General features: G+C 42.1%; 1 protein-coding gene across 5 annotated transcripts; it reads left to right on the top strand.

The window, feature by feature from the left end:
- The first annotated feature begins 4,913 nt into the window (after window positions 1–4,913).
- Window positions 4,914–25,281, top strand: LOC140525386 (UDP-glucuronosyltransferase 1A1-like). 5 transcript variants are annotated; one of them, XM_072640747.1, is made up of 8 exons: window positions 4,914–5,118; window positions 5,218–5,342; window positions 7,935–8,057; window positions 8,555–8,665; window positions 9,883–9,934; window positions 12,325–12,414; window positions 14,450–14,497; window positions 20,694–20,782. In XM_072640747.1, the coding sequence occupies exons 1-6, from the start codon at window positions 5,067–5,069 to the stop codon at window positions 12,402–12,404; spliced, it is 543 nt and encodes a 180-aa protein (XP_072496848.1). In that variant the 5' UTR covers window positions 4,914–5,066; the 3' UTR covers window positions 12,405–12,414; window positions 14,450–14,497; window positions 20,694–20,782. The 5 variants fall into 5 exon arrangements, with proteins under 5 accessions (XP_072496848.1, XP_072496850.1, XP_072496849.1 ...); XM_072640749.1 differs by lacking the exon at window positions 20,694–20,782 and adding an exon at window positions 17,921–18,940; XM_072640748.1 differs by lacking the exon at window positions 20,694–20,782 and adding an exon at window positions 16,034–16,162.
- The last annotated feature ends 1,655 nt before the right edge of the window (window positions 25,282–26,936 follow it).

Consider the following 26,936-nt stretch of genomic DNA (forward strand, 5'->3'; position numbering starts at 1 on the left):
GAAAACAGAGAATCTGATCTTCCACCACCATGCCCATATGATGGTTAGAGTGCTCACGTGACCTGGATTTAGCCCCTCACTGGTTGGGTCAGAATATAAGGCAGGAAATGAAAAGATTGTTGCTCAAACATTAAAATATGAAATTTTCTCTCATTTCAAACCCCAGTCTATCCCCTCTCACTCCATCTTTGACTTCTTTCTCAATTCACTTTCCACTGAATTCATAAATCAAAGATGTAGAATTCTGTGGTTATATGGTTTGTTTTACACAGAATTAAGTGAAAGAAGGTACACCAAATACTCTTCTGTGGAGACACTTGCCTTGGATTACCTCCTAGTCCCTCTGTGATCCCTTTAGTGTGAAGAGAAAGCTTGACTACACAGACTCATCCCATAGGAAGGAATGGGTGAAAGTTGTGTGTGATCCTCATCTCTGCATCATGGACTAGACAGAGAAGGGGAAGATGGTGGACCTCCCACACCCCCATCCCCAGGTTCCTGCCCACCTATACCTGGGAGCCATGCTGGCCACTGGACTTCACTTGCTTCTGGCTATGGCTCATTGTGGGTTTGGGGAATTCATGGAGAGAGAAATCATTTCCACCTTGGGGGATTAGAAAACTTCATGAGGTCTTGGTATTCAGGGACATCTCCCTGGGAGATCTGATCTTCTGAGAAACAACGTTGGTAATGATGCTTCTGAGGCAAGGAAGGTAGGGGAGAACCATCTAAGCCCTCATTCTCCTTCCCATTAAACCCTTCCCAAACCTTCTGGATCATTTGGCAATGAAGTTCTATAAATAAAATACCTCCAGTATCTCCCCAGGAACCGCACCCTCTCCCTCTCTCTTTTTCTCTCCCATATACACACATTCAGAAAGGACTGAAACAAAATGAGTAAATCACAGAAATAACAAGAGAACCCATGGACTACTTAGGTGAAATTGTGGTTCAGTGAAAACATATAAATCCAAAATTGTTCAAAGTTCATGTCAACATTAGCTCAGCTCTATGTGTTTAACATAGAGAGTCATGAGAGCATGAATTCTACAAGCTCCCAATACAAGCAAGAAAAAAAAGAAAGGAGAAAAGAGGGGGAATGGAGAGATGCCCTTTGCAAGACTGGGAAGGGAGCTGGAGATTCTGAGAACCAGCCCCCAAAAGATGTACCATAGAAAATATTCAACACCCAAGGTCTTTGAGAATAAAATTGTGTGGAGGCCTCAGCACAGCCAGGTGGAAAGAGAAGAGGAAGAAGGCTAGGGGCTATTCATTACAGAAAAGAGGGAGAAATCAGAGTAATTTGGCTGCTTGTCCAGACGCTCCCAGAAAAGAAGAAATGAGGCAGGGGTGGAGCCAAGATGGCAGAGTAGAAAGACAGACCTGCTGTAGCTCTCCTCCAACAGCCCATAAAACACCTGTAAAAATGAATCTAAACAAATTCTAGAGCAGCAGAAGCCACGAAACGACAGAGTGAAAGAGAATTCCAGCCCAAGGCAGCCTGGAAAGCTGACAGGAAAGGTCTAGCACATCAGGATCTGAGCAGAGCACAGTCTTCTGGCACGGACAGGACCACAGCAGGCTACAGGGTGCAGATTCATGGGCAAGAGCTGCAGTTTCCAGATTTCTCAACGCACAAGGGCCAAGGACAGCTTCAAGGGTCAGTGAGAAAGCTCTTTCACCTGGGTGAGAAGGGAGCAGGGTCCTGCCCTACTCCCAGCCCCAGGCAGCAGCAGTATCCATTTTTGGAGCCCTGGGCCTAAAGAATTTGGGAGAATTGAATCACTAATCTGGATCTCAGACCTGAGTGGCAGCTCCTGAGGAGGAGCACTGGCTGGTGGAGCTGGAGGCAGTGTGGAGAGGGAACCGTACTCACAGATCCTGGGCAGAGAAGCTTGTTGTTGCTCCCAGACCAGAGTGCAGGCCAGAAGAGGAGTAAACTCCTCTCCCTTGATTGTGCCACCTAGGAGGAACTAAGAACTTACAAGTCACTAGAGAATACCCTCCTCTTGACAAAGGTCTCAAAGTCAAGTAACTGGCTGGGGAAATGCCAAAAAAAGCAGAAAAAAATAAAACTATAGAAGGTTATTTTCTTGGTGAATAGGAATTTTCTTCCATCCTTTTGGACAAGAAAGAACAAAGCATACCATCAGAGAAAGATATTAAAGTCAAGGCTTCTGCATGCAAAACCTCGAAAAAATGCCGTGGTCTGAGGCCATGGAAAAGCTCAAAAGAGAATTTGAAAATCAAGTAAGAGAGGTGGAGGAAAATTGGGAAGAGAAATGAGAGTGATGCTAGAAAATCATGAAAAGCAAGTCAACAGCTTGCTAAAGAAGACCCAAAAAATGCTGAAAAAAATAACATCTTTAAAAATAGACTAACCTAAATGGTAAAAGAGGTCCAAAAAGCCAAGGAGGAGAAGAATGCTTTAAAAAGCATAATTAGCTAAATGGAAAAGGAGATTCAAAAGCTCACTGAAGAAAATATATACAAGAATACATATATATATATATATATATATGAAGAAACATAGTCTTTCACAACATGAGTATTATGTAAATCTTTAAAAATTAGAATGGAGCAGATGGAAGCTAATGACCTTATGAGAAACCAAGAAATTACAAAACAAAGCCAAAAGAATGGAAAAATAGAAGACAATGTGAAATGTCTCATTGAAAAAACAACTGACCTGGAAAATAGATTCAGGAGAGACAATTTTAAAGTTATGGGACTACCTGAAAACCATAATCAAAAAAAGAGCCTAGACATCATCTTTCATGAAATTATCAAGAAAAATTGCCCTGATATTCTAGAACCAGAGGGTATATTAAATATTGAAAGAACCCACCAATCACCTCCTGAAAGAGATTCCAAAAGGAAAACTCCTTGGAATATTGTAATCAAATTCCAGAGATCTCAGGTCAAGGAGAAAATATTACAAGCAGCCAGAAAGAAATGATTCAGGTATTTTGGAAATACTATCAGGATAACACAAGATCTAGCAGCTTCTACATTAAGGGATTGGAGGGTTTGGAATATGATATTCCAGAAGTCAAAGGAACTAGGACTGAAATCAAGAATCACCTACACAACAAAACTGACCATAACACTTCAGGGGAAAAATGGTCAATCAATGAAATAGAGGACTTTCAAGCATTCTTGATGAAAAGACCAAACCAGAATAGAAATTTTGACTTTCAAACACAAAAATCAAGAGAAGCATGAAAAGGTAAATAAGAAAGAGAAATCACAAGGGACCTCTTACATGGAAAGATTATATTTGTAACTCTTGAAACTTTTCTCAGTATTTGGGTAGCTGGAGGGATTGTATGCATATATAGAGATGGAGGGCACAGGGCAAGTTGAATAGGAAGGGATGATATCTAAAAAAACAAAATTAAGGGATGAGAGAGGAATATATTGGAACAGAAAGGGAGAAATGGAATGGGGAAAATTATCTCTCATAAGAGAGGCAAGGAAAATCATTCTCAATGGGGGGCAAAAGAGGGGAGATGAGACGGGAAAAGTGAAGATTAATCTCATCACATTTGACTCCAAGAGGGAAAAACATGCACACTCAATTTGATATGAAAATCTATCTTACGCTACAGGAAAGTAAGGGAGAAGGTGATAAGTGAGGTGGGGGGGTATGATAGAAGGGAGGGAAAATGGGAGGAAGGAGTAATTAGAAGTAAACACTTTTGGGGAGGGACAAAGTCAAAAGAGAGAATAGAATAAATGGGGGCAGCATAGGATGGAGGGGAATATAGTTAGCCTTTCACAACATGACTACTACGGAAGTCTTTTGCATGACTACACATTTAGGGCCTATGGTGAATTGCTTGCCTTCTCAATAGAGATAGGAGGGAGGAAGGGAGAGAAGTTGGAACTCAAAGTTGTAGGAATGAATGTTGAAAATTGTCTTTGCATGCAACTGGGAAATAAGAAATACAGATAATGGGATATAGAATTCTATCTTGCCCTACAAGGAAAGAGAGAAGATGGGGATAAGGGAAGGGAGGGGTGTGATAGAAGGGAGGGCAGATTGGTGAAAGAGGTAATCAGAATGCATGGTGTCTTGGGGTGGGGGAGGGGAGAGATGGGGAGAAAATTTGGAATTCAAAATCTTGTGAAAATGAATGTTGAGAACTCAAAATAAATAAATTAAAGTTTCAAACAAACAAACAAATAAATAAAAGAGGGAGGGATGTATCTTCATATATCATGTGGGAGGCCACGATCCACTCTCAGCCAGTGTCTTTGAGGCAGTTTGGTGCAGGACCTCTAGTAAGGACGATTCAGTTATTACCTCAGACACTTAGTAGCAGTTGCCCTGGGCAAGTCTTCTTGTGCCTAGGGATGTGTCTCTGTGCTTCTCTAGACTGGTCCTTGGTAACAGATGTTTAGTCCATTGTCAGACCTGTGAACCCACTGGAGTCTGGCATAGGCTACAGGAACTCAACCTATGAAGAAACATCCCAGGTATACTTCAGTGAAAACATTCTCACAGTGACTGCTTACCTACCCACCAAAATACTGACATGCAAGCCAGCATTATACAAAAAAGGAGTCTGGTACCATGGAAAAGCCCTGAAGTCAAGGATCTGGGTTCAAATTCTGCCTCCAACACTAACTTCTTGTCTTGGTGACCTCTCCCTGTGTCTCCCTTTCCTCAGGCATCAAACTGGATTGACATGCTTCCTTCCAGTTCTCAATCTGACATCCTATGAGCATCTCAACTGTCTGCTACTGCCCTTGACTCCTAGAGTTAGGTCAGGGAGCTGCTGAATTCTCCCTTTGAAGTCTAAACTCCAAAGGTCACTCCATACTGTAACATTTTCATGGGGAAAGACTTGGCAACAAATATTTGCTCCTGGATCAATGGTTTTTGTTTGAGCTGAGCTGTTTGCTAAAAAGTAGTGACATGGGCCCTGGTCAGATTCAGAGGCGAGACAACATTGTAAAAGTCACTTTCACCTCCAGAAAGACTAAGCCTTGGGAAGCCCAACAGGAAAAGTTCCCTGTGGCTCTGGATCCAATTTATTCATCCTGGAAAGAAGGTCATCATGGAGGTCTTGGTCATAATTACTCTCACCCTGAACATCTGGGCTTGTTCAGGTAGGATGCCTTGAATGGAAGGGGCAGCCTTTCCTTTCTAGTGATTTCAGCTGGTGACTCCCCATCTTCATGAGGGCTTGGCTTCTTTTCATGATACAGGTTTCCCTGTGTATGACTATGATCCATCCATGATGAGGAAAGCTCTCAAGGCCTCTCTGGAAAAAGTGAACTCCCAGTCTCAAAACCCAAATTTGTTCCAGGCATACAAGAGTTCAGTTAGAAGAGTAAGTAGACTGTTTAAGGTGCTTTGTGCTGGGGTTTATTGGGGGTTGGAGGGCTCATACATTCCAATCTCCTTTTTGTCAATTTTCTCACCTTTAAAGATAATTTAAAAACCAGAACAGCCTCTATGGGATGTGTGTGTGTGTGTGTGTGTATGTGTGTGTGTAAAATTTGACCCAGCCCTAGGGTTTCCTCACTGTCAAGAGCTCCCAGTGAGGACTTCCTCTCTCAGGACAGACCAACACCTTCTCTGCAGCCTCAGTGAATTGCCTGAGCATGCCCAGTCTCATCCAGCCAGCATGTGTCAAAGGTATGGCCTTCTGCCTCAGTGGCCAGCTCACCATCCACCACAGCAGATATCTCTCACTTGATGCTCCATCATGTAGAATTGCAAGCCCACTTGCTGTGTGGATGTCTTACTTTCTTTGATACTCACCCTCCCCATCCCATCCTTCATGTCCCCTTTCTTCTCTTTCCCTACCTCTAAAGGTCATGCCTCAGTGATTAGACCAAATCTGAGTGACTCTAGAGGGCAACTCTCAGGCCAATGGGGGGGAAATCATGTGAAACAGATCAATGATAAGTTGATGCAAGGAAGTATTTTCTCAATGGTAAAGATGTCCAAAAATTAAATTTAAGAAATTAAAGCTTCCTTGAGATAGTGAGGTCCCTGTCATTAGACTTATTCAAACAGAAGCTCAATGAAAGATTGTCTGGAATGTTGTAGAAGTGATTCACAAAATGGATGGAGGAGTAGACCAAATGACCCTGAAGATCAGAACTGCGAGGGGCCATCTAGTCCAGCTCCTTCATGATAGAGCCAGAGAGACCAAGTGATTTGCCCCCAAAGAGTTAGAGTCAGTGGCACAGCTCATGCTGGGGCTCTCAGCTCTCCCATCCATGGCACATTCTACAACATCACCCCCATCTCTGGGATTCTATGGAGCTGCATGCACACACTGCAGAAGCCAGAGCCATGAGACATCACCCTTGTGCAGGGACAAACATGAGGCAGTATGTCTCACCTCCACACCTTTGCACTGACTGTCCCCCTCCCTGTCTTCAGTTTTGCCTCTTAGCTTCTCTGGCTTCCTTCAACAATCAGTTCAAAACTCACCTTTATCTCCAGGAGGCCTTTCACGGACTCTCCAGTTGCTAAGGCTGTCCCCCTGAGATTGCCTCTCATCACACAGAAAATATATGTGTATATACATATACGTGTGTGCATATATACATTGGGTAGATGTATATAAACATACCCATGTATGTACCCATATCTTGTGTGCTACTCGCATTTACATATGGTTTCCTCCATTAGTATGTGAGACCTTTCAGGGTAGAGACTATTGTTTTGTTTTTCTTTGTTTTCCTAGCACTTAACACAGTGCTCAGTTATACACTGTGTGCTTAGTAAATGCTTGTTTCCTATTTAACCCCCACCCTTCAGTGCTAGCAGCAAAATCAAGAAGCCTCTGGGGTGAGAAGGAGGTGGAGAGGTAATGAAGAGAAAACCAGCCTCCAAGGCAGGAAGAGCTAGGCTTACATTCCACCTCTGATCCCCGCTTCTGTGGCAACCACCAAGTCACTCACTCAGCCTTGCCATTCCCCAGGCAGCTCTGCAAGAGCCTCTGTCAAAGGGTTGATGTTGATCTGCATTGGTGGAGGGAGGTTCCTCACTGGGAGGTCCACCAAGGTAATCAAAAAATTTTTTAAAATCAGAAAGCTTATAACTAATGTTAGACCAAATGCTCACCCTGCTGGTAAGGGGTAGAAGCACCTTAATGTCCACATCAGGTACAACAGACATCATCAACCTAGGCGGGACTCGATAACTCAGGGTACCCAAATCACTCTGTACAGTTAGACTTTTTCTCTCAGGTTGTTATGTGTGTGTGGTTTTTCCTTCATTCTCAAAGAGGAACCAAGACATCAGTGAGATGATGACAGGACTGAGTTGACTTAGATTTGAGAGAGGGAGGGCTATGCAAGGTCACCAGCCTCACTTTCTCCTCCAAAGCCATCTGGATCCAGTGGCCAGATAGTCATCAGAACAACTGAAGATGGCCCAGGATGCAAGGGGAGACCTTGGCCCTTTTAGGCTAAAGCCTTTTCGGGTTCTCACTCTGAGTGAGGTAACACCCATTTGGGGAATAGGCTTCTTTAAGCAGTTATTCAAGCGATGGTGCCTTTAATCATGGGAGGGGAAGACTTTCAGGGTTCCTAGACAAAAGAGAAACAGTTACTATTTAGTATTTTTTTCTCTCAAGAGAATTATTGGCTAACTATAAAGTTACAGGATTTCCATAATATGACAACCAGTCAACAGGCATTATTAATTAAGGACCTTCATGTGTGTCAGGCACTGACAGGTGAAACAGGAAAGCAATGAGATTGAGCCTGGCTTCATGGAACTTACAGTCTATCTGGGGAGACAACACATACACATATAGATAGAAACAAAATAAATACAATGTATCTGAGGGAGGAGGAAATGGAAGTAACATGGTGAGTTTCCAGTCATTCAGTGCAACAAGGTAATTAGCCAAGGGGTAACCCTCCCCTCATTGGCCACTGTATTGATTACCTACCCCAAGGTCAACTTCATGAATGAGAATGATTTGACCATGGACATAGATTTCAAGATCCGAGAGACTGAATGCAGGAAAGCCTCTGAAAATCCACCGAGCACCTGTGATTTCAAAATAGGCTATTACGCGGTAAGCCAACTTGCCATGTGGCCTTCTTTGGTCAGACCCATCCTACTGTCAAATACTGTTGCTCTGTGTGAGCTCAAGAGTTTACCCACAAGAATCAGGATGCCCAAACTGCTAAAGGTGAAGACAGCCTGCCGGGAAAAGGGGCCAGAGGCTGGAAGCAGGCTTCAACACTGGCACATCCTGGGTACAGGAAAGCCTTGTAGAGCCCTTGCCTCGCACATACTATCATAGTCTGGGTGGGTGACTTACATATGCCCACACACACACACCAAGCCCACATAAAAAGGAAGTTGAAGAGGGAGGGAGGGGGGAGTAGGCAGGGCAGGGGCCTGCTCAGGGGAAAGGTGGACACATCTGAACAGTGTTAGAAGGGGATGTGGCCAGCTTGGGCACTCCCTTCTTCATGGAGAGCATTGTCTTTCTGGAAGTGGTTTCCCTTCTTTTCCTAGAGTCCAGCAAGGTCAATGTCCCACTGTTTTTCTGCCCATGTTTGACAGTCAACAGCATTCTGCAGAAGTACTGTAGAGATCTCCTCTGGGCAGGTGCAGAACGTGTGGGTCCGCTGCCACCATGCCTTCTCCAGCTCCGAATCCAGTAGCAGTGAAGAGGTGAGCCAGAGTGGTCCATGCAGCTTCCTTTAGGATTTGTACCTCTCCCACGGGTGGGAAAGTGGTGTAATAAACACAGTTGGATAAATTAAGCAGGTATAGACAGGCCATGGTGGTGCTCCTGACCCACCACACCAGGGCTGGAAATGACCCAAAGCTGGATCCATACAAATGCTTATTGGCCAGTTTGACTTGAAAAAGGCACCATGGAGAATAAGATCATGGCCCAAACACAGCAAACTGTGCCCCCTCCCCAAACCCCAGGACTTCCATTCAGTACTCCCAGCCCTCTCTCTTCCCAGCCCCATGTTGCTGATTGACATCAGTTTGAACTCCCCCTTCCCCAAAGAGCCCTCAGACAAAAGGCTTGATTTCTTTCCCAACTCTATTGCTATCTCCCCACATAATAATGAACACCTTTGGCATTCATTGGTGGGCCTGCCTATGCCCAAGTCGAGCTGGGCAGAATACCTGCCTCTGATGCCTAGGTAACAGTCCTATTCACATGCTTGTGCTTCAGGCCCTTTCCTGATCACACAGAATTGCTGGTTAGCACCTGATCTGCTTGCAGATCCTCCAAGTGGAGGGGCCTGGTTCATGTTGGGGCAGCTCCAAGGGTCAGAAAGCTCTTCATGACAGTGATAACCAGCCTTAGCCCTTCCCTCCACTGCCCTTGGTTCTGCCCCTGGGGCCGAACAGAAGGAGCTTGCCCACTCCTCCCTCTGCATGACTGGAGCTCATTGTGAATCCCTTCTACTGAGTCCTTTCCCAAGCCTTGGCCCAGCCTGGAGGAATGTCCCTAAGTCCTTGAGGGCTGCCCTAGAGAGTCTGAGTCCTGTAAGAGACTGTTCACCCCAGACTCTGCCAGCTGAGTCTCAGGCAGCTCATGTCAGACAACCACAGGGCACTGCTCTACACCACTCCTCACAGAACACACACTAAGTTGTTGAGGTCTGGCTCTTCACTGGTGAGGACGAGACCCAAGCAGGGAAACTTCTGGTCTTTGAGACAAAAATGCCCTATTATAACTTGGCCTGGGGATAATATCTGTCAAAGGGCTCAGCCATAATAAGCTGCGTTGCCCTTGGCTAGCTGGGACTGAATGTGTGTGTGCATGCGTGTGCATGTATGCATTGTGCTTGTGCATGTGCTTATGCACATATGTGCTGTGTGTATCATGTGTGTGCATCTCTCTCCTCGTTTCTGCCTTTTTCTAGATTTTTGGGGGCAGACTGGGATCATACAACTGGAGGAACTATTACATGAGAGGTAAGCAGGGGTTTGGAGGTTGGGGGTGATGGTCTCAAGATCACTGTGGTACCTTTCTGATAAGGAGACTCCAAAACCCATTCATTTAACAGTTTATTCTTTGTGTGATTCTGAGTGTCAGAGTCAGAAGGGCGTTCACAGGCCAAGCAATCTAGTCACACCTGACCCTCTCCTCTACATCACCACCAACATCACTAACATTTACAGAGCCCCTGGAGATTTACAAGGCACTTTACAGACAGTCCTTTATCTAATTTGATTCTTAGGTGAAATAGTTCTCTTATTATCCCCATTTTACAGAGGGGAAAACTAAACGCAAGAGAGGTTAAGTAACTTGGCAAGGGTCATTCAGCAAGTGTCTAATCCCAATGTCCCCAATACGATGGTTAGGTGGCGCCATAGTTCATATAGTGCCAGGTCTGAAGTCAGGAAGACTTATCTTTGGGAGTTCAAATTCGGCCTCAGAGACCACTGGCTGCGTGGCTGTGGGCAAGTCACTTAACACTGCGTGTCTCAGTTTCCTCATCTGTAAAAAGAGCTGGAAGAGGAAATGGCAAACTCCAAATACCAAGAAAATCCCAAATGGAGTCATGACGAGTCAGACACAACTGAAACTGACTCAGCACAACGATGACCACCCACTATCCTGATTCTGCCCTTGAGGGCCAAACATCAATGTGCTGCTCTGCACTGGTTCAGAGATTTCCTCACTGGGAACTTTATACACAGATGATTAAAAGAAAATCAATGACCTTCCTGAAGGCAAGGACCTTTCGTCTTTGTCTTCATAGCATCAGTTCCTAGCCTAGTGCCCAAACCTCGTAAGGACTTTAAAAGATTCTATATCATGCCCATCATGTCATGAGCCTGATGAGGAGAGGGGCCCATCTCTGAGAAGTTTGAGTAGCTTTGGAACTGGGTGGGCACTGCATTGAGAAACGTGAATCCCTGATTTATTTGTGATCTGCCAAGAAAAATGGGAGAGAAAGGGTAGCCTAGGTTGGCTTCCTAAATTACTTATTTAAACCACCTTAGATCTGCCAAAATTAAACTTAGCCTGTGTGATGTGGTGCAAAGACTACCAACCTTGGGGTCAGTCCACAGGACTTTGTTCAAATCCCAGCTCAGAATATATCCTCCTATATTTCAGTTCTTGAGCCCCTACCAATGTGTCTTCATTTACACAAACCAACCACCTGCAGTAATGACACGTTTAGAACATAGCTATTTACTTCACAATAAAGCAAAAGAAGTAATAACATTATTATATATTAACATTACATGTGTCATATGTTAAATATATTAAAATTCATGAAGCAAAAATAAATATAACATAATCCATGTATAAACCTAATACATGCTCTCCCACCAATCCATTCAGTATCTGTATGAAAAAATGGACACACACAGAAACCTGGAAAAAGACACCTAACAGGAAAATCCAGGTGCTTAGAGTAATTCATAAGTCTAGAACTGGAAGGTATGATGTCCTTTCTCTGCCTCAGGAACTACCCATAGCAGTTTTTTGATGAACATAACTTCTGTACCAAACAACTGATTCTACTACTTGAGTTGATCCATGCTATGTTCAACATCAACTATAGTTTCCATCACTTCCAGGTCCAAACTTAACTGAGGCAATTCCAAAATCCCTTCTTTGACTTCTTTCTTTCTCCTATCTTTGTGGGGTCAGATTCCGAGTCCCCCCTTCACCATAATCAGATAAATGACATTTGTGCCTTAACCATAAAACAGTTGCGGTGCCCATATCACTCCAGCATACTACAGCTTGTCACCTTCAAAAGGAAACCAGTTTCAGGACTATCTCTGCAATTATTTCTCTTAGAACTCTGATCAAAACAAGCCTAAGTCAGCCACAAACTGCTCCATATGGGAGAGCAGAACCATAAAGAGGTATTGCACTTACAATACCTGTTGGACCCACCACCTGATCCTCTCACAGCCAACAAGCCCCCACACCTGGGGTTGTTTTCAGAAGGGTGATGATGATCATTCTGAACTGGAAGCAAACTTGGAGGTCCATGAGCCCAACCCCATCATTTCACAAACAGAAACCTTGCCCAAAGTCAAGTACATGTCAGAACCAGGATTAGAACCCAGGTCATCTGACTCCAAATCCAGTCACCTTAAGGAGGGTGGTAATGCACATTTTTAAGCAAGATTATAGAAATCATGGCTATGAAACAACAAAACTCTAAAAAACCAGATTAGAGCACTCCTCCAGAGCACCCTCCTTCCAAAGTTGTCTCCTTGGAAGATTTGTCTCATCTACTCAAAGTGGGTGGCCTTCACTCTACGAAAAGCTGAAAATCCTCATGCTTAAATCCTGGGAGTAACCAGGACCTAGGTGTCTCCACTCTCTTTTAAAGGCATCGGGGATGTGGAGGTGTTTCCACCACAAAGCAGAAGACTCCAGAATGATTGGAATCGATACAGGGCCTTTGAATAGCAATAGTGAGGTAAGTGAACTCGGAGGGATGTCTTGGGCTTTAGGCTTCAGCCTAAATTCACACAATGAATGTCACAGACTTTTAAGATTGATTTGTTTTTAATAACCCTGGAAGCAGGGAATGAGGCTAGATAGTCTAACCACTCTTTCTTCTACATGCTCCTTTCCAAACATCACCTCAGTTGAGCAAAATCAGTGAGGTCAGGGAAGGTAAAGTCTCATATAGGCTGGATGGAAGACAGGTCCCCAAAATCAAGTTTTACTGAGAATGACCCTTGGCTACCTAAGTGGTTCATTGGAACTGAATGCTTTCTGACTTTTCTGCAGTCTTTATCTGTCAATCACTCTCTTCTCCACAATACTCTCTTCTCTCCAGGTTTCTGTGACTCTGTCCTGGCTCTCCTTCCACCTATCTGACCATTCTTTCTTTCTCAGTCTTCTGTGCTGTGCCCACTGACCCTAGTTGGCCCCCAAAGCTCTGTCCAGGGCTCTCTTCTCTTCTTCCTCTTTGCTAGTTCATTTGCTAATCTCATCAGGATTGAACGACCATCTCTATGCTAATGATTCTCAGATGAACTAATCTAGGCTTACCCTGTCTCCCAACCTCCAGACTCACATCTCCAGCTGCCTATTAGAAATCTCTAACTGGATGTCCCTCAGTATGCCCCTAAACTAAATTTATTCTCTTTCCTCCAAACCTTCCCCCTTTCCAAGCTTCCCTGTTATTGTTGAGGGCACCACCATCCTTCCCATCACCCAACCTTGCAACCTAGGGGTCATCCTGGACACGTTACTGTTTCTCACCCCATTACCCTCCCCCCATATCCAATCTGTTGTAAGATCTGTTGATTTTCCCTTTGTAACATCTCTTGTGTGCTCCACCTTCTCTCTGACCCTAGGAAAGGTCATCATCACATCCCACTTGATCTTTACAATAACTGCACCCTAGGAGAAAGAGCCCTGGTTTTACAGGTGAAGGACCTGGGTTTCAATTTCATCTCTGTAACTTACTACCTAAGTTACCTTGGACAAGTAATGCAATGCTTACCCTTACTGGCTCTCAGTTTCCTCTTCTGTAAAATGAGTAGGGATGGAACAGGGTAGCTAGATGGTACACCAGTGCAGGAGTCAAGAGGACCTGAGTTTAAATCTCACCTCAGATACTTGACACTCACTAGCTGTGTGACCTTGGGCAAGTCACTCAACCCCAATTGCCTCATCCTGGGTCATCTCCAGTCATCCTGATGAATATCTGATGGTCACTGGATTCAGATGGCTCTGGAGGAGAAGTGAGGCTGGTGACCTGCACAACCCTACCTCACTAAAAACAAAGTCATGCAAGTGCAAGTCATGTCATTATTTCTCTGATGGCATGGTCTTCTTCAACAACGAAGGAAGAACACACAGGGATGGAACAGATGATCTCCAAGGTCATGTCTAGCTCTGAATCCTATGAGATGAACATAGCCCCCTTTCCCAAAGCTTAAGTAATCTGCTCAACAATTCATAGTTAGTAAAAAGGGGAACAAGAAATAAAATCTGGGACATTTTCCTCCTCCAGTGTGCTCCCTCTCCCCTGGTTTGTATGTATATACAATAGATATATCAATATACAGCAACTGTAATACACTGTAGATACAAATATATACACATCCATACACATATATACACACAGTAAAAGAAAGGACTTGGAATCTGGGACTTTCTCCTCTTCATTCCATTCTCTAGATAAACCAAGAGAGAAACACATGCATCCCACTCAGGCACACCCCAGGGCTATAACCAAGGTGGTTCAGGGCCCAGGATTCTCTTATTAGCATTCCTTGGACTATGGAGCCTGATCCAAAGAGTTAGTGACTATGTTTCATGCGCTGGGCTATACAGAATCACCTAGGCCCAGGCCTGTGTGTTGTGGTCACACAGCCAACTTGAGGGGTGAATTCCAACACTGTCTGCCCTGCCCCACCAGTGATGATGGCAAGGAATCAATCAATCAATGCCCCCAGCCCTTCACTTACCTCTTTCTTCTCTGTCTTTATTAACAGCGAAATGGCAGCAGCAGGGCAGATGCTGAGGAATGCCAAAATTGCTGGGTAAGATGTAGACAGTATACATGAACAGAATATTAGACAGTTGTATTGGATAACCTTGGAAGTCTCTTGCAAAGCCTATGTCAAAGGTTCTTGCCACAAAGAAATAAATGCCAAAGATTGTGCTGAGCTATTTGAAGAAATGAATCTCAGGAAATTGGAGGGCATTAATTTTCTATAATCTAAATTGTTTAGTTTGTCTTCTGTCTTCTCTCACTTCAGCTATAAATTATTTCCCTATCCATGTATCTCTTCTTTGCTCCTCTAATTCATATATGATATTTATGACCTTTCATGCCCAGATCACGTTCCCATTTGGAGTTTCTCTTGTGTGCTGTGAGGTCTTAGTGTAAACCTAATTTCTGCCAGACTGCTGTATAGTTTTCCCAACAGGTCCTGTCACGTAGTATAACTAGAGTCGTTGGGTTTACCAAACCCTACGTTACTATGTTTGATTCTGTATGTTGTGTACTTAACTTGTTCACTGATCAAGGAATCATTGCCAAATTATTCTGATGATTACTACACTATAATATAGCTTGAGGTCTGGTACAGTTAGACCTCCATTCTTCATTATTTAACTTGAGATTCTTGACCTTTCATTACTCCATGTGAATTTAGTTATTCCTTCTAACCCTAGAAAATATTCTTTTGGGAGTTTGATAGGTACGAAATGGAATAACTAAATTAATTTAGATCATATTACCATTTTATTATATTGGCTCAACCTATGTTTCTCTAATTATTTAAGCGTGTATTTCTTCAAAGAGTGTTTTATAGTTAAATTCACAAACTCCTAAATATTTCATAGTTTCTGTAGTTATTTTAGAAAATTTTCCTTTCTTAGCTCTCCCTGCTGGATTTTGTTGATTAATATAGTACTAACAGTGATTTATATGGATCTATTTTATATGCTCAAAACCTTGCTGATGTTGTTAATTATTTCAATTAATTTTTAGTTGACTCTCTAGGGTTGTCTAAGTACATCATCATATCATCTGTAAAAGTAATAATTTTCTTTCCTCTTTGCCCAAGCTAATCCCCCCAATTTCTTTTTCTTGTCTTATTGCTATGGCTAACATTTCCATCACAATGGTAAACAGCAGTAGTAATAATGGACCTCCTCACTATTTCCCTATTCTTCTAGGAAAGGATTCTAACTTTTCTCCATTATGCAATATTTTCGTTTCAATTAAGCAAAATTCTACTGACTATATTAAGAAAAAGTTGACATTCCTATAATTTAGAGGTTTTAACTGGAAATGTCAGTGTTGGATTTTGTCAAAAGTCCTTCCAGAATCTATATAATTATATGAGTTTTATAATTTACATAATTAACAGGGCTAATATTTGTTAATATGTATAGTATTCCTTACGTTGAATGAATACTGTTTTCCAGGTATAACCAAAACCTAGTTATAATGTATCATCTTTCTACTATGTTGCAGTAGCCAACTTGCTCAATTTTTTTTCACCAGTGTCCATTAGGGGATATCAGTCTACACTTTTCTTTCTTAGTTTTATCTATTCCTGGTTTAGGTACCAAGACCACATTTGCATTTTTAAAAGAGACTGGAAAGATGTCTGCCTTTCAAATAGATGTCAAATAGTTATGCTGTATTGAAATTAATTTTTCTTTGAATGTTTGATAAATTCATTTTAAAAATCCATCTGTTTCTAGAATTTTTTATCCTCTGGAAGTTTGGTTATGTCATTCAATTTCTTTTTCTGACATTGAGTGATTTAAATATTCTATTCCTATGTCAATCTACATATTTTATGTATTTATAAGAATTCATGTATTTTCACTAAGTTAGTTTTTTTAGCACATAATTAGGTAAAATAATTTCTAATGATTTCCTCTATTTCTTCTTTAATTGTTATAAGTTCTTATTTTCCATTTTTGACTTGAAAATTTGGTTTTCCTCTCTGTTTTTAATCAAGTTAGCTGTTTATTTTACTATTTTAAAGAATAATCAGTTTATGGCTTTATCAAATCAGTAGTCTTTTTTCAATTATATTAATTGTTTGGCCTAGAGGCCGATGAGCTACCCGAGTCTTCTTACCTTTCCCAGGTCTTCGGTGATCAGCTGGATAAATGTATTGAGAGAAGAGACTTTCCAGAGTCAAACAAGGGTTAGGCTTTATTCAGGGTCTTAGTTACTTATCCATATGCAGGGCAAATTCTTCCCCAGGAGAAAGGAACCCTCTTCCTCCCAAGGGGCAAGGATCATACAGCAAGAGGATGGGAGCGGAAGAGGGGAGGGACCCCCAGAGGGAACCCTGCAGCAAGAAGAGAGCCTTCAGGCTTTCCTGTCCCTACTTAAGCTCTCCTGCCGTATAGTTTGCACGTGAATACCGTGCGTGGTCTCAGCCCCTAGCTAATTAACCACAGGTGTGCTCAGACCATGGACCAATCTCAAGGGGGGGATGCTCTCCCAAGCAAGTTTCCCACTGAGAAGAGGTGAAAATACACAAGATAGCCCATGTTTCAAGCCTCAATCCCCAGCTGTTCCCTGGGGGGCCTTGTGAGAACTCTGAGGTTTAGAAGTCCTCACTTTTACCTGCCAGAGACTGTCCACGTGAAAACTGAGCTTACACCCCAACAATTAATCTCTTCTTTAATTTTCAGAATTTCTACGTAATTTAGTAGGAGATTTTTGTTTGGTGTCCAAGTTTTTAAACTTCATGATTAATATCCAGAGTACCACAATCCTCCCACTTACATAGACTTGCAACCTGGTTGTTACCTTTATTCTCTCCTTAACTCACATTCCATATCCAATTAGTTTTCACACCCTCTCAATTTTACCTTTATATTCCTCCTTCTCTCTTGTGACACTGACGTCACTTGCTGAAGTCTGTCATCATCTCATATCTGGACTATTACAGAAGTCACTGGTTGGTCTCCCTGCCTCAAATCTCTCCCCATTCCAATTTATCTTCACTCAGATACCAAAATGAAGGCCCAAACATGTCACTGCCCCATCCCCATTCAATAAATTCCCGAAGACTCCTTACTGCCTTTAAGATCAAATATAAAATCCTCTCTTCAATCACCTAGATTTGGTTCCCACCTGAGGAAAATGAATACAGCCCCCATCCTTTGACCTCTCACAAAAGGAAATGGGTGTGGGCCTCCCTGTTGTCATGGTTTTCCTGCCCTCTGCTGTCCAATATCTGCCCATCAGTCGTGCATACCATTGTTGCTTTCCCAGAATTATGGGCCTGCCTAGGACAGTCCTCACTATCTTACAAGTCCCTTGACTGTGTTAATTAATTAATTAATGATATTACTGTGCCTTACAGTTTCCAAAGTGTTCTCATCCAAATTTGGTTGAGATATACCTCTCTACACAGTCACTCCTCCACAGCTAGTCAGTCAGTCAGTGAACAAGCATTTATTAAGCACTTACTATGTTCCAGGCACTACTACAAAGAAAAGTAACAACAATCACAGTCTCTGCCCTCATGGAGCTCCCAAGGGGAAGACAAACAACTGTGTACAAGCAAAATGGATACGAGATGGATTGGAGGTGATCTCAAAAGCAAATCACTGGAATTAAAAGGGACCTTAGATACTACCCTGCCCCCACCCCACCCCCCACACACATACACAGTTTCACCTTGGGACATGATTATGTACAAATGACTGCTCTGGGTTACTGGGATAGACCTTGATTCAAATTCTGACTCTAGAACTTCTACATCAGTGGTGCATTAACTGGATCTTCTCTGCAATATTTCTGGGAGACCACGGACAGGCATCACTCAGAGAAGGTGTGAGAGGGCTGTGATTTGCCCTGACAGAGGGAATTTCCATGCTGATGCAAGCTAGGGCCCAGAACACCTCTTCCATTTCTGAAAATGTCAGGAGAAGGAACATCAGATAACACCTATGAAGGCCCTAATGATGAAAGCTAAGAGAGGTCATGCTGACCAATACATGACCTTGTGTGTCTGTCTGGGCATTTACCAAAAGTATTGGTCTGGCTCTTGAGCTCTGGGATTCAGGCCCAATAGTAAGCAGAAACCAAAGTACAGGACAAACCACAATGACACACTCCATAATGCCTCCTTCTATAACTGCCACGGGTCTTTTGGGGGATCTTTGCAGGGATCCACCATACATCTGGCTAGTCACCCTAAACCACCCCTATTGTAAGTATCCAAGTAATTATTAAACTGCTTATAATCATCCTGGAGCTCCCAATCTCAGTATCACCCTAGCCTCCCAAAATGTGGGAACTGTGAATATGCCCAGAGGAGACAATATTTGTTGACCCAATAAATCCTCACTCTGGGGAACTCTAACTTCTACCATGCAAATCTCTTCAATTGACTGCTTGGCTTCCTGGTTAAATATTAACTTATATCAGCTTCTGTAGCAGGAGAAGTACTGAACGAAGTATTTTCAATGTACTAGGCAAATATCGACTGTGTGGAGACATGTCAGGAGGACTGAAACCTCAATATGTCCTATTCCTTTGGATTTCTTGCTTGGCATTTGCAAAGGGGGGCAAGCTGTTGGTGGTTCCACAGGATGGCAGTCACTGGCTTAGTATGCATGGGGTCCTTCAGGAGATGCATCGAAGAGGACATGAGATCATGGTGGTTGCCCCTGCAGTGAGTCTCTACATTACAGAGGCGCCATTTTATAACCTCACACAGTACCCAGTGCCTTTCCACATGGGAGACTTGGAGTCCCACTTCCGTCAGATGAATCATGAAGTTTTTGAGAAATTACCACTTTTGGAAAAATTTTTCAAAAGAATGGAGAGCGTAAGAAATGTCTCAACTTTGTTTCTGTCTGCCTGCTCACACTTGGTTAACAACAGAGAGCTGATGACTCACCTTGGTGACAATCACTTTGATGCTGTTTTTACAGACCCTTTCCTACCCTGTGGCCCAATTGTAGCCAAATACCTCTCTCTGCCAGCTGTCTACTTTCTACATGCATTGCCATGCAGTTTAGACTATCTTGCCACCCAGTGCCCCAGTCCTCCTTCATATGTTCCTCAAGGGTTTTCAGGCAGCACAGATCGCATGACTTTTTTGCAGAGAGTTAAAAACATGCTGTTAAAAACTTTCTGTCAGTTCTTTCTTTCTGACTTTGTCTACTCCCCATATACGAGTCTTGCTTCTGAACTCCTAAAGACAGAGGTGACTGTTACAGATCTTCTGAGCTATGGTTCCATTTGGCTTCTGAGAAGCGATTTTGCAAAGGACTTCCCCAGGCCAACAATGCCCAATATTGTTTTCATTGGGGGAATAAACTGTGCTTACACAAAACCATTATCTCCGGTGAGTATTGGATCAAGTTCCTCCCTCTTGTTCAAGCCTCCTCACTCTGAGAACTGGATTAGTTGATGATTTTATTGTGCTTTTTACATTTTATTGCAGGTGCTTCTTTGTAATCTCAGTTTTGCTGTGGAATAACTTGAAGAACTAATTGGGTAGGGGGTCATTATTCGCGTTTTACATATGGACAATTGGGCATCAGATGTGGAAAGTACCCCTCTAAGGCTGTATGGACCAGGGCAAGGAACAGAGCCCAAGTCTTCTGGGTTTCCTGCCAGTGCCTGGCACTGCGCTGCCTTCCTAGAAGGTGTTGTCCTGATTCAGGCACTCTGAGGCAGTAGGTGCTTTCTCCCCTCCTCCCTTCATGGCATGGTTTGTTTGTGAATACATGTTTGATCTTTATGCAAATAGTTTGGACATTTTACTGAATTTGGTTTTGGTGGCAAGATTGTACTTGTTGTTAGGTTGTGTCTGACTTTTTCTGACCCCATGGACCACAGTGCAATGGACCTTCTATCCTCCACCGTCTCCCAAACTCTGTCTAAGTTCATGATTGTCATGCTCTTTCTGCATCTCAATATCTGCCTGCCCCTTCCCTTTTCTGCGATCTTTAGTAGGAGCCCATTCGTTGATCTTCCTTTTCTCCCTACCTCTTAGCCAGCCTTCTGGTCATTCAATCAGATATTGGGACATCCCTGAGAGCCAGCACCCAGCTAAGTGTTGAGGAAGAAACAGGTTTTTACTGACTACGATTTCATCTTTGTCGATCTGCTGTCCCTTTAGCCACATTGCCTTGCTTTTTGCTTTTTCAGAAACAGGCTTTTTCTGGGCTCAGAGAAGGATATTGTGCACATATTGGATGCTATTCATTAAATTAGATGGTTTTCTCTTATTTTAGGAATTTGAAGCCTATGTGAATGCTTCAGGAGAACATGGAGTTGTGATCTTCTCCCTGGGCTCTATGGTCTCAGAAATCCCAATGGCCAAATCCATGGAAATTGCTGAAGCTTTGGGCACAATACCTCAGACAGTAAGGACAACACTCTGCTACTCTTTTATGTCCCTAGGCAAAGCCTAATCCCTGCCCCCTGGGACCCAAAGAGTCTTTACTAGTCCATGTCTTTACTAGGTTTGGAGTTTCACTGTCAAGCTCTCTTCCTCCACCTCCCAGTCAAGGTCCACTGAGTTTAGCCAAAGCTCACTCAACTATCCTCATTATAAGTGCATTTTAAAAGTAGGAAAGAACAGACTTTTTTGGATATTTGTTTTTCTTAGATATATTTAGGAAAGGACTAAAGAACTGACTGCTTAGTAAAAATATCAGATTGGACATTGTGGCATCTGTTGAATGGATTAAGTATCTGAATAACCTCACAGAAGTCTAGACTTGAACCTGGAAGATACCTTAGAGATCATCAAAACCAACCCTTTCTCATTTTATAAATGAAGAAACTAAGACCCAGAGAGATGAAAGACTTGACCACTGTCCCAGAGGTAGTAACAGAGCTAGGATTAGCCCTTAATTCTCCTGATTCTCCATCCAATGCACTCTACCCACTACATCCCACCCCTAAGTCCTACAAATTATTATCTTGTCATTTCAAAATACTTTGTACCTTTTATGTTGTATGAATACTCAATGTAATGGTGGAATATTGGTCATCGTTCCAGTTGTGGAGTCCTTCTATCCCAACTCGCTCATTTTATAGATAAGAAAACCCCAGAGAAGTCCACCCAAGATACATGGATATCAATCAAGTGGTAGTCTGGGTTTTGAACCCAGGTCCACTGACTCCAAATACACCATAATTCTTTCTTGTGAGTTAGAAATGACATTCATCCCAAGGCAAAAATAAAGCTTCCTAGAATGAGTCAAGGATGGATGCTAAAGGTATTTAGAACAAGTTATAGCTATATTTATTTAATATATTTAAATTCCAAAATCTTCAGGGAAGTGTATGGTCATAACTCTTTCTATCCCAACCCTCCTCCCAACCACTTTGACCTGTGCTACCAAGCAGCTGTAACCTCAGATTTTTCCAAAAACTAGCCAGTGAACCAAAGCATTTGATTTCTTTCCTCAAGTAGGCATATTTTTCCAAACAACATAAATGAGAGATAGGCCTAAAATTAAGGACACATTTTATCTTTGATGGAGTGGCTGAAGACTCCATTTATCTCAAGTCCTTAGTGGTCATTGCTGAAAATGTACCCATATGAATTACAAACACACACAAGCACACAAAAACACATATGTACCCTCATGCAGACAAGTCATTTTCAAATCAATTTTTGATGAAGAAAATCTCGATCTGATTTTGTTGTTTATTGAAGTAAGAGCACAGAGCTTAAGACATGGAAGATGACCATTTAGTCCAATCACCTCATGTTATAGGTGAAAAAATGGAAGTGTGATAAGGGGGAAACATTTGGGCTGAAGATGAGTCTTGGAGGAAGGGTCTGGTAGCTGACTCACCATTTCACATGAAAGAGAGATCAGCAGCACTCTGTTGGCCTCCAGGGATCAGATTAAGAACAATGAGGACTGAGGGAAATATATCACTGAGGTCAGGGTCAGTGAAAACTGCCTAAAATTTGGCCAGCAGGGATGGCCTGCCTCAGAAAGAAGTGAGGGGCTTTCTGAGTCAGCCCTGGATGACTGGTGCCTGGGAGGTTGGGCCAGGTACAAATTTGACTCGATGGCCACTGAAATCTTTTCCAACTCTCAGATTCTGTGATTTTAAGACCTTCTCTAGGGTTGCAGAGCTAGTTTGCAGTTGAGCTAGGGCAGAAGCCATGTCTTCTGACTGTTAGCTCTCCTTTCTCCCTCTCAAGACACAAAAAGCTAGAACATGACTTCAGACTGATTCTCCTTCCCCATTCTTCAAGATTCTACTTTCATATGACTTGCTTAGACCAACTGGATGAGTCAGTTATCCATTTGGAGTCATCTTTTTTTTTTTAACTGGAAAACACATACAGCATCCCTTTCATGTGGCTTCCTAATGAGTTGTGATTGCTAATCATTTATTATAAATGTTAACGCATTCTCCCCCCACCTTCTCTCTAGTTCCAGCTTCCATTTCTTTGCAAAACACCTGGGTGCTGTTGGGTTGAGTTCCTCCACTAGTAATGCCTGTGCTCAAGATTCATGTGTTCTCTTTAGACACAGGAAGTTCGGCATATTTGCTAAGATGGGCTGCTGCTCATCCTCAGAATGCTGGGAATTAATTATACTGTGTCCCTCAAAGGAAATGGACTGTTTCTGCATTGCAAGACCAAGATAGAGCAGGTCAAACAAAAAAAAAAATGCCACGCAGTGCTCTGCTAGTCCAAATGGATCAGAATATTATCAGTCATCCACAAGCAGTATTTGTAGCAAAGTCACAAGTTATCATACTGTTCAAAACAACATATATGAATATATTAAAAAATCCCTTTGAATTATTTTTTCCCCGGGGGCTCTTGCTTGCGAATTGATTTTGCTTTTGTGTGCATTGTTTTGACGTTTTTTGATAACCATACTTAGTCACTGATTGATTCAACAATATATGTTTATGGAACAACAAGTCCTAATGAAATCTTCAGCCTAATAGGGCCACTAAGAAGCATACTCTGATAGGTTGCTACCTAGATGCGTCTACAATCCTTCCTCTTTCCAAAGGTCTGTCTCATTCTAAAATCCATCCATCCCTTCTCATTCTTCCTGATCCTTGTCAAAACCCCTCAATCAATAGTCAACAGGGCTGAAGCACTCAATGTCCCAGAAGTCTTCCTCCTAATATCTCAACACAATGCAGGTACAAGTGGAGCACATGAGTCGTCCATCTAGCTCTGTGGCCTTTGCTGTGGGACAACTCACCCCCTTTCAAATTACGTGTCTTTGGGACAATCTCTTTAACATGGCTTCCAGTGTTGAATTCTTCAACGGAAACAGAAGCTGTAGAAGGGTGGGATCTTAGTAGACCTAACTCTAGAAGAGGACTCAGATGACCCCTTATCTTACAGCTGAAGAAAGTGAGAAACTAGAGAGAGGAAACCCAAGATCTTTGGACCACCATGTGCTGAATCCAAGATTCCAACCCCCCTACTCTGGCTCAAGGATCAGATTGGGTACATCTGGGGCAGCCTTCTTTCCATCACCATTCTTCATACCATTTGTCTGACTGACAATCTCAATTCTTTGGCATCCCTGGTGTTCCATACCTTAAGCTAAACAATATTGCTAGAAGAATCTTGATATTTGAAAGATATGTAACTTAGGAATATAAGACTGGGTAGAAGGTACCACAGAAGCTCAAAGGAGACAGGAATTCTTGATGCAGGAAGGGGGAGTCATGGACAGCTTCACAGAATGAATGACATTTGAGCTGGAACTCCAAGGGCAAATAGGGTTTGAATGCAGTTGGGAGGAAGTAAGGACATTCTAGGGAGAGTGAACATCTTGACTAAAGCGAGAGAAATGGGAGAGTATGGAGGTATAATCAGGGGAAAGCAAAGGTGCATTTGGGGTGGGATGTTTGGAATCCTTCCACAGGAAATAAAGATTCAGTATAGATTTTAGAGCAGGAGCATTATGTGATAAGGGAAGACAGGAATGTTAAGGATGGATTCAAGTTGAGAAAGGCTAGAGGCACAGTTTGTTTAGAATATAGACCAAGGGAAAGCGAATGATGGGTAAATCAGAACAGCTTTGATGGAAAGGTATAAAAGGTCCAGATGAGAATTGAGATGGTATAGATATGACATTAGCTGGTACCTCTGAGCTTGACCAGACAAGTCCATCTGTGCTGCCTAACAAAGACTTAATGGACATATGATAACACACACAAGACCAGGTGGAAACCTGCAAGCACATATGTCTCCCATTCCTAGCAGCCCTTTCAGCACAACCAGCCCCACTCCTCAGCTTCCTACTCTATGAGGCATGGTCTGGACCCACTGATATCAAGTGGATGTGGCCATGCCCAGGATACTGGATCTCACTGATCAGGTCTTCTCTTGTAGATCCCCTTCTCTTGTAGATACATTCACCTAGAGGGAGAAGTGTCCATGAAGTAAGTGTCAGCTCATCCACATCATTGATTAATAGTGATTGGTCATCCTCTAAGACCTGCTCTTTTACTTCTTTAGGAAGACTCACCTCTTTTCAGAAGAAGAAATCAAATGAGAGAAATGCAAATTGAAACAATTCAGAAGTACCACCTCACACCTATCAGATTGGAGCAAAATATTGGATATTGGAGGAGATGTGGGAAAACAGATGCACTAATGCACTATTGGTGGAGTCTCCATTTTAGAGAGCAATTGGAACTATGCTATACATACATACATACATACATACATACATACATACATACATACATACATTACATAACATAACATGACATAACATAGATATAGCTATAAAACCATCTATACCATTTAATGCAGCAATACCACTAGTAGGTCTATATTCCAAAGAGAACATAAAAAAGGAAGAGAGTCTATTTGTACAAAAATATTTATAGCAGGTCTTTTTATGGTGGCAAAACAATTGGAAACTGATGGGATGCTCATCCACTGGGGAGTGACTGAACAAGGTGTAGTATATGAATGTAATGGAACTGTGCTATAAGAAATGATGAGCAGATAGACTTCAGAAAAACTTGGAAAAATTTACGTGAACTGATGCAGAGTGAAGTGAGCAGAACCAGAACATTATACACAATAACAGCAACACTGCACAGTGGTAAACTGTGATAGACTTAGCTCTTCTCAGCAATACAATCATCCAACACAATGCCAAAGGACTCATGCTGGAAAATATCATCCACAAACACATTACAAAGATAGAGTCTGAACACAGATTGAAGCAGACTATTTTCACTTTCTTTTTTTTTCATGTTTTTTTCCTTTGGTCTGTTTTTTCTTTCATGACATAACTGATATGGAAATGTATTTTACATGAATGCACATACATAACATGCCAAATTGCTTACTATTTCAGGGAGGGGAGAAGGAGGAGAGAGAGACAGAGAGATCTGAGATTCAAAAATTTTGAAATAAATGTTAAAAATTGTCTTTACATGTAATTGGAAAAAATGCTATTTTAAAAAAAGACGTCTCTGCGATTTAAGTTTTTCTATTTAGTCAATTGATGTATAAGTCATAAAAACTACTTTCAAGGTGGTTCATTGGATAGAGCACTAGGCTTGGGATCAGGAAGATCTGAATTCAGTTCTAGCCTCATACATTTTCTAGCAGTGTGGTCCTGGGCAAGTCACTTGCCCTCTCTCAGCCTCTGTTTCCTTATATATAAAATGAGCAAAATAATAGCACCTACCTCAGAGAGTTGCTGTGAAGATCAAATGAGGTAATCCTACAGTGCCAAGCAGGGTACCTTGCACATAATAAGCACTATATAAATGTTGCTTATCCTTGTTTACAAACATTCAGAGAACAATTCTAGTACTACATAAAGTGTTTGTAAGAATAGAGAAACTTATTATATAAACGATATTTATAGTATTATATAACTATGCAATATATAACATTATATAAATGTTATCTTGATACCTAGAGCTAGAAGAATCAAAACAGAGAAGGACATCCAGCACAAACTAATATTCCTAACGAGCATCGAAGCCAAATTTTTAAATCAAATATTAGCAAAGAGGCTGCCATGACATATCACAGAGTTGCCACATTAGGATCAAATATGATTCATACCAGGAATGCAATGTTGGTTCAATATTACAAAAATTATCAAGATACTAGATCACATTAGTAAAAGAAAAAAACATATAGTTCTATCAATAAGTACAGGAAAAGCTTTGAATAAAATACAGCACTCATTTCTGGGGGAAAAGCCTAGAAAAACAGGATGAAAAGGGTACTTTTTTAATATGGTAAGTAAACCAAGAAGTAAGATTACAAGTAATGAGGAGAAGACCAGAGGACTTTCTGGTAAGAGAGGGAGAAAGCTAAGATGTTTGTTCTTACTGCGACTGTTGAATGTCGTGCTAGGAATGGGAGTCATAGTAATAAAGCAAGAAAAAGAAACTGAGGGAATGGCTTTTACAGATGAAAAAGAAGACCTCATAAAATCAATTCAAATTAATCAAAATAAAGACTTCCACAAAGTTGTAGTATATAAAAT

This window comes from Notamacropus eugenii, chromosome 2 (assembly GCF_028372415.1).
Source record: "Notamacropus eugenii isolate mMacEug1 chromosome 2, mMacEug1.pri_v2, whole genome shotgun sequence".
NCBI lineage: Eukaryota > Metazoa > Chordata > Mammalia > Diprotodontia > Macropodidae > Notamacropus > Notamacropus eugenii.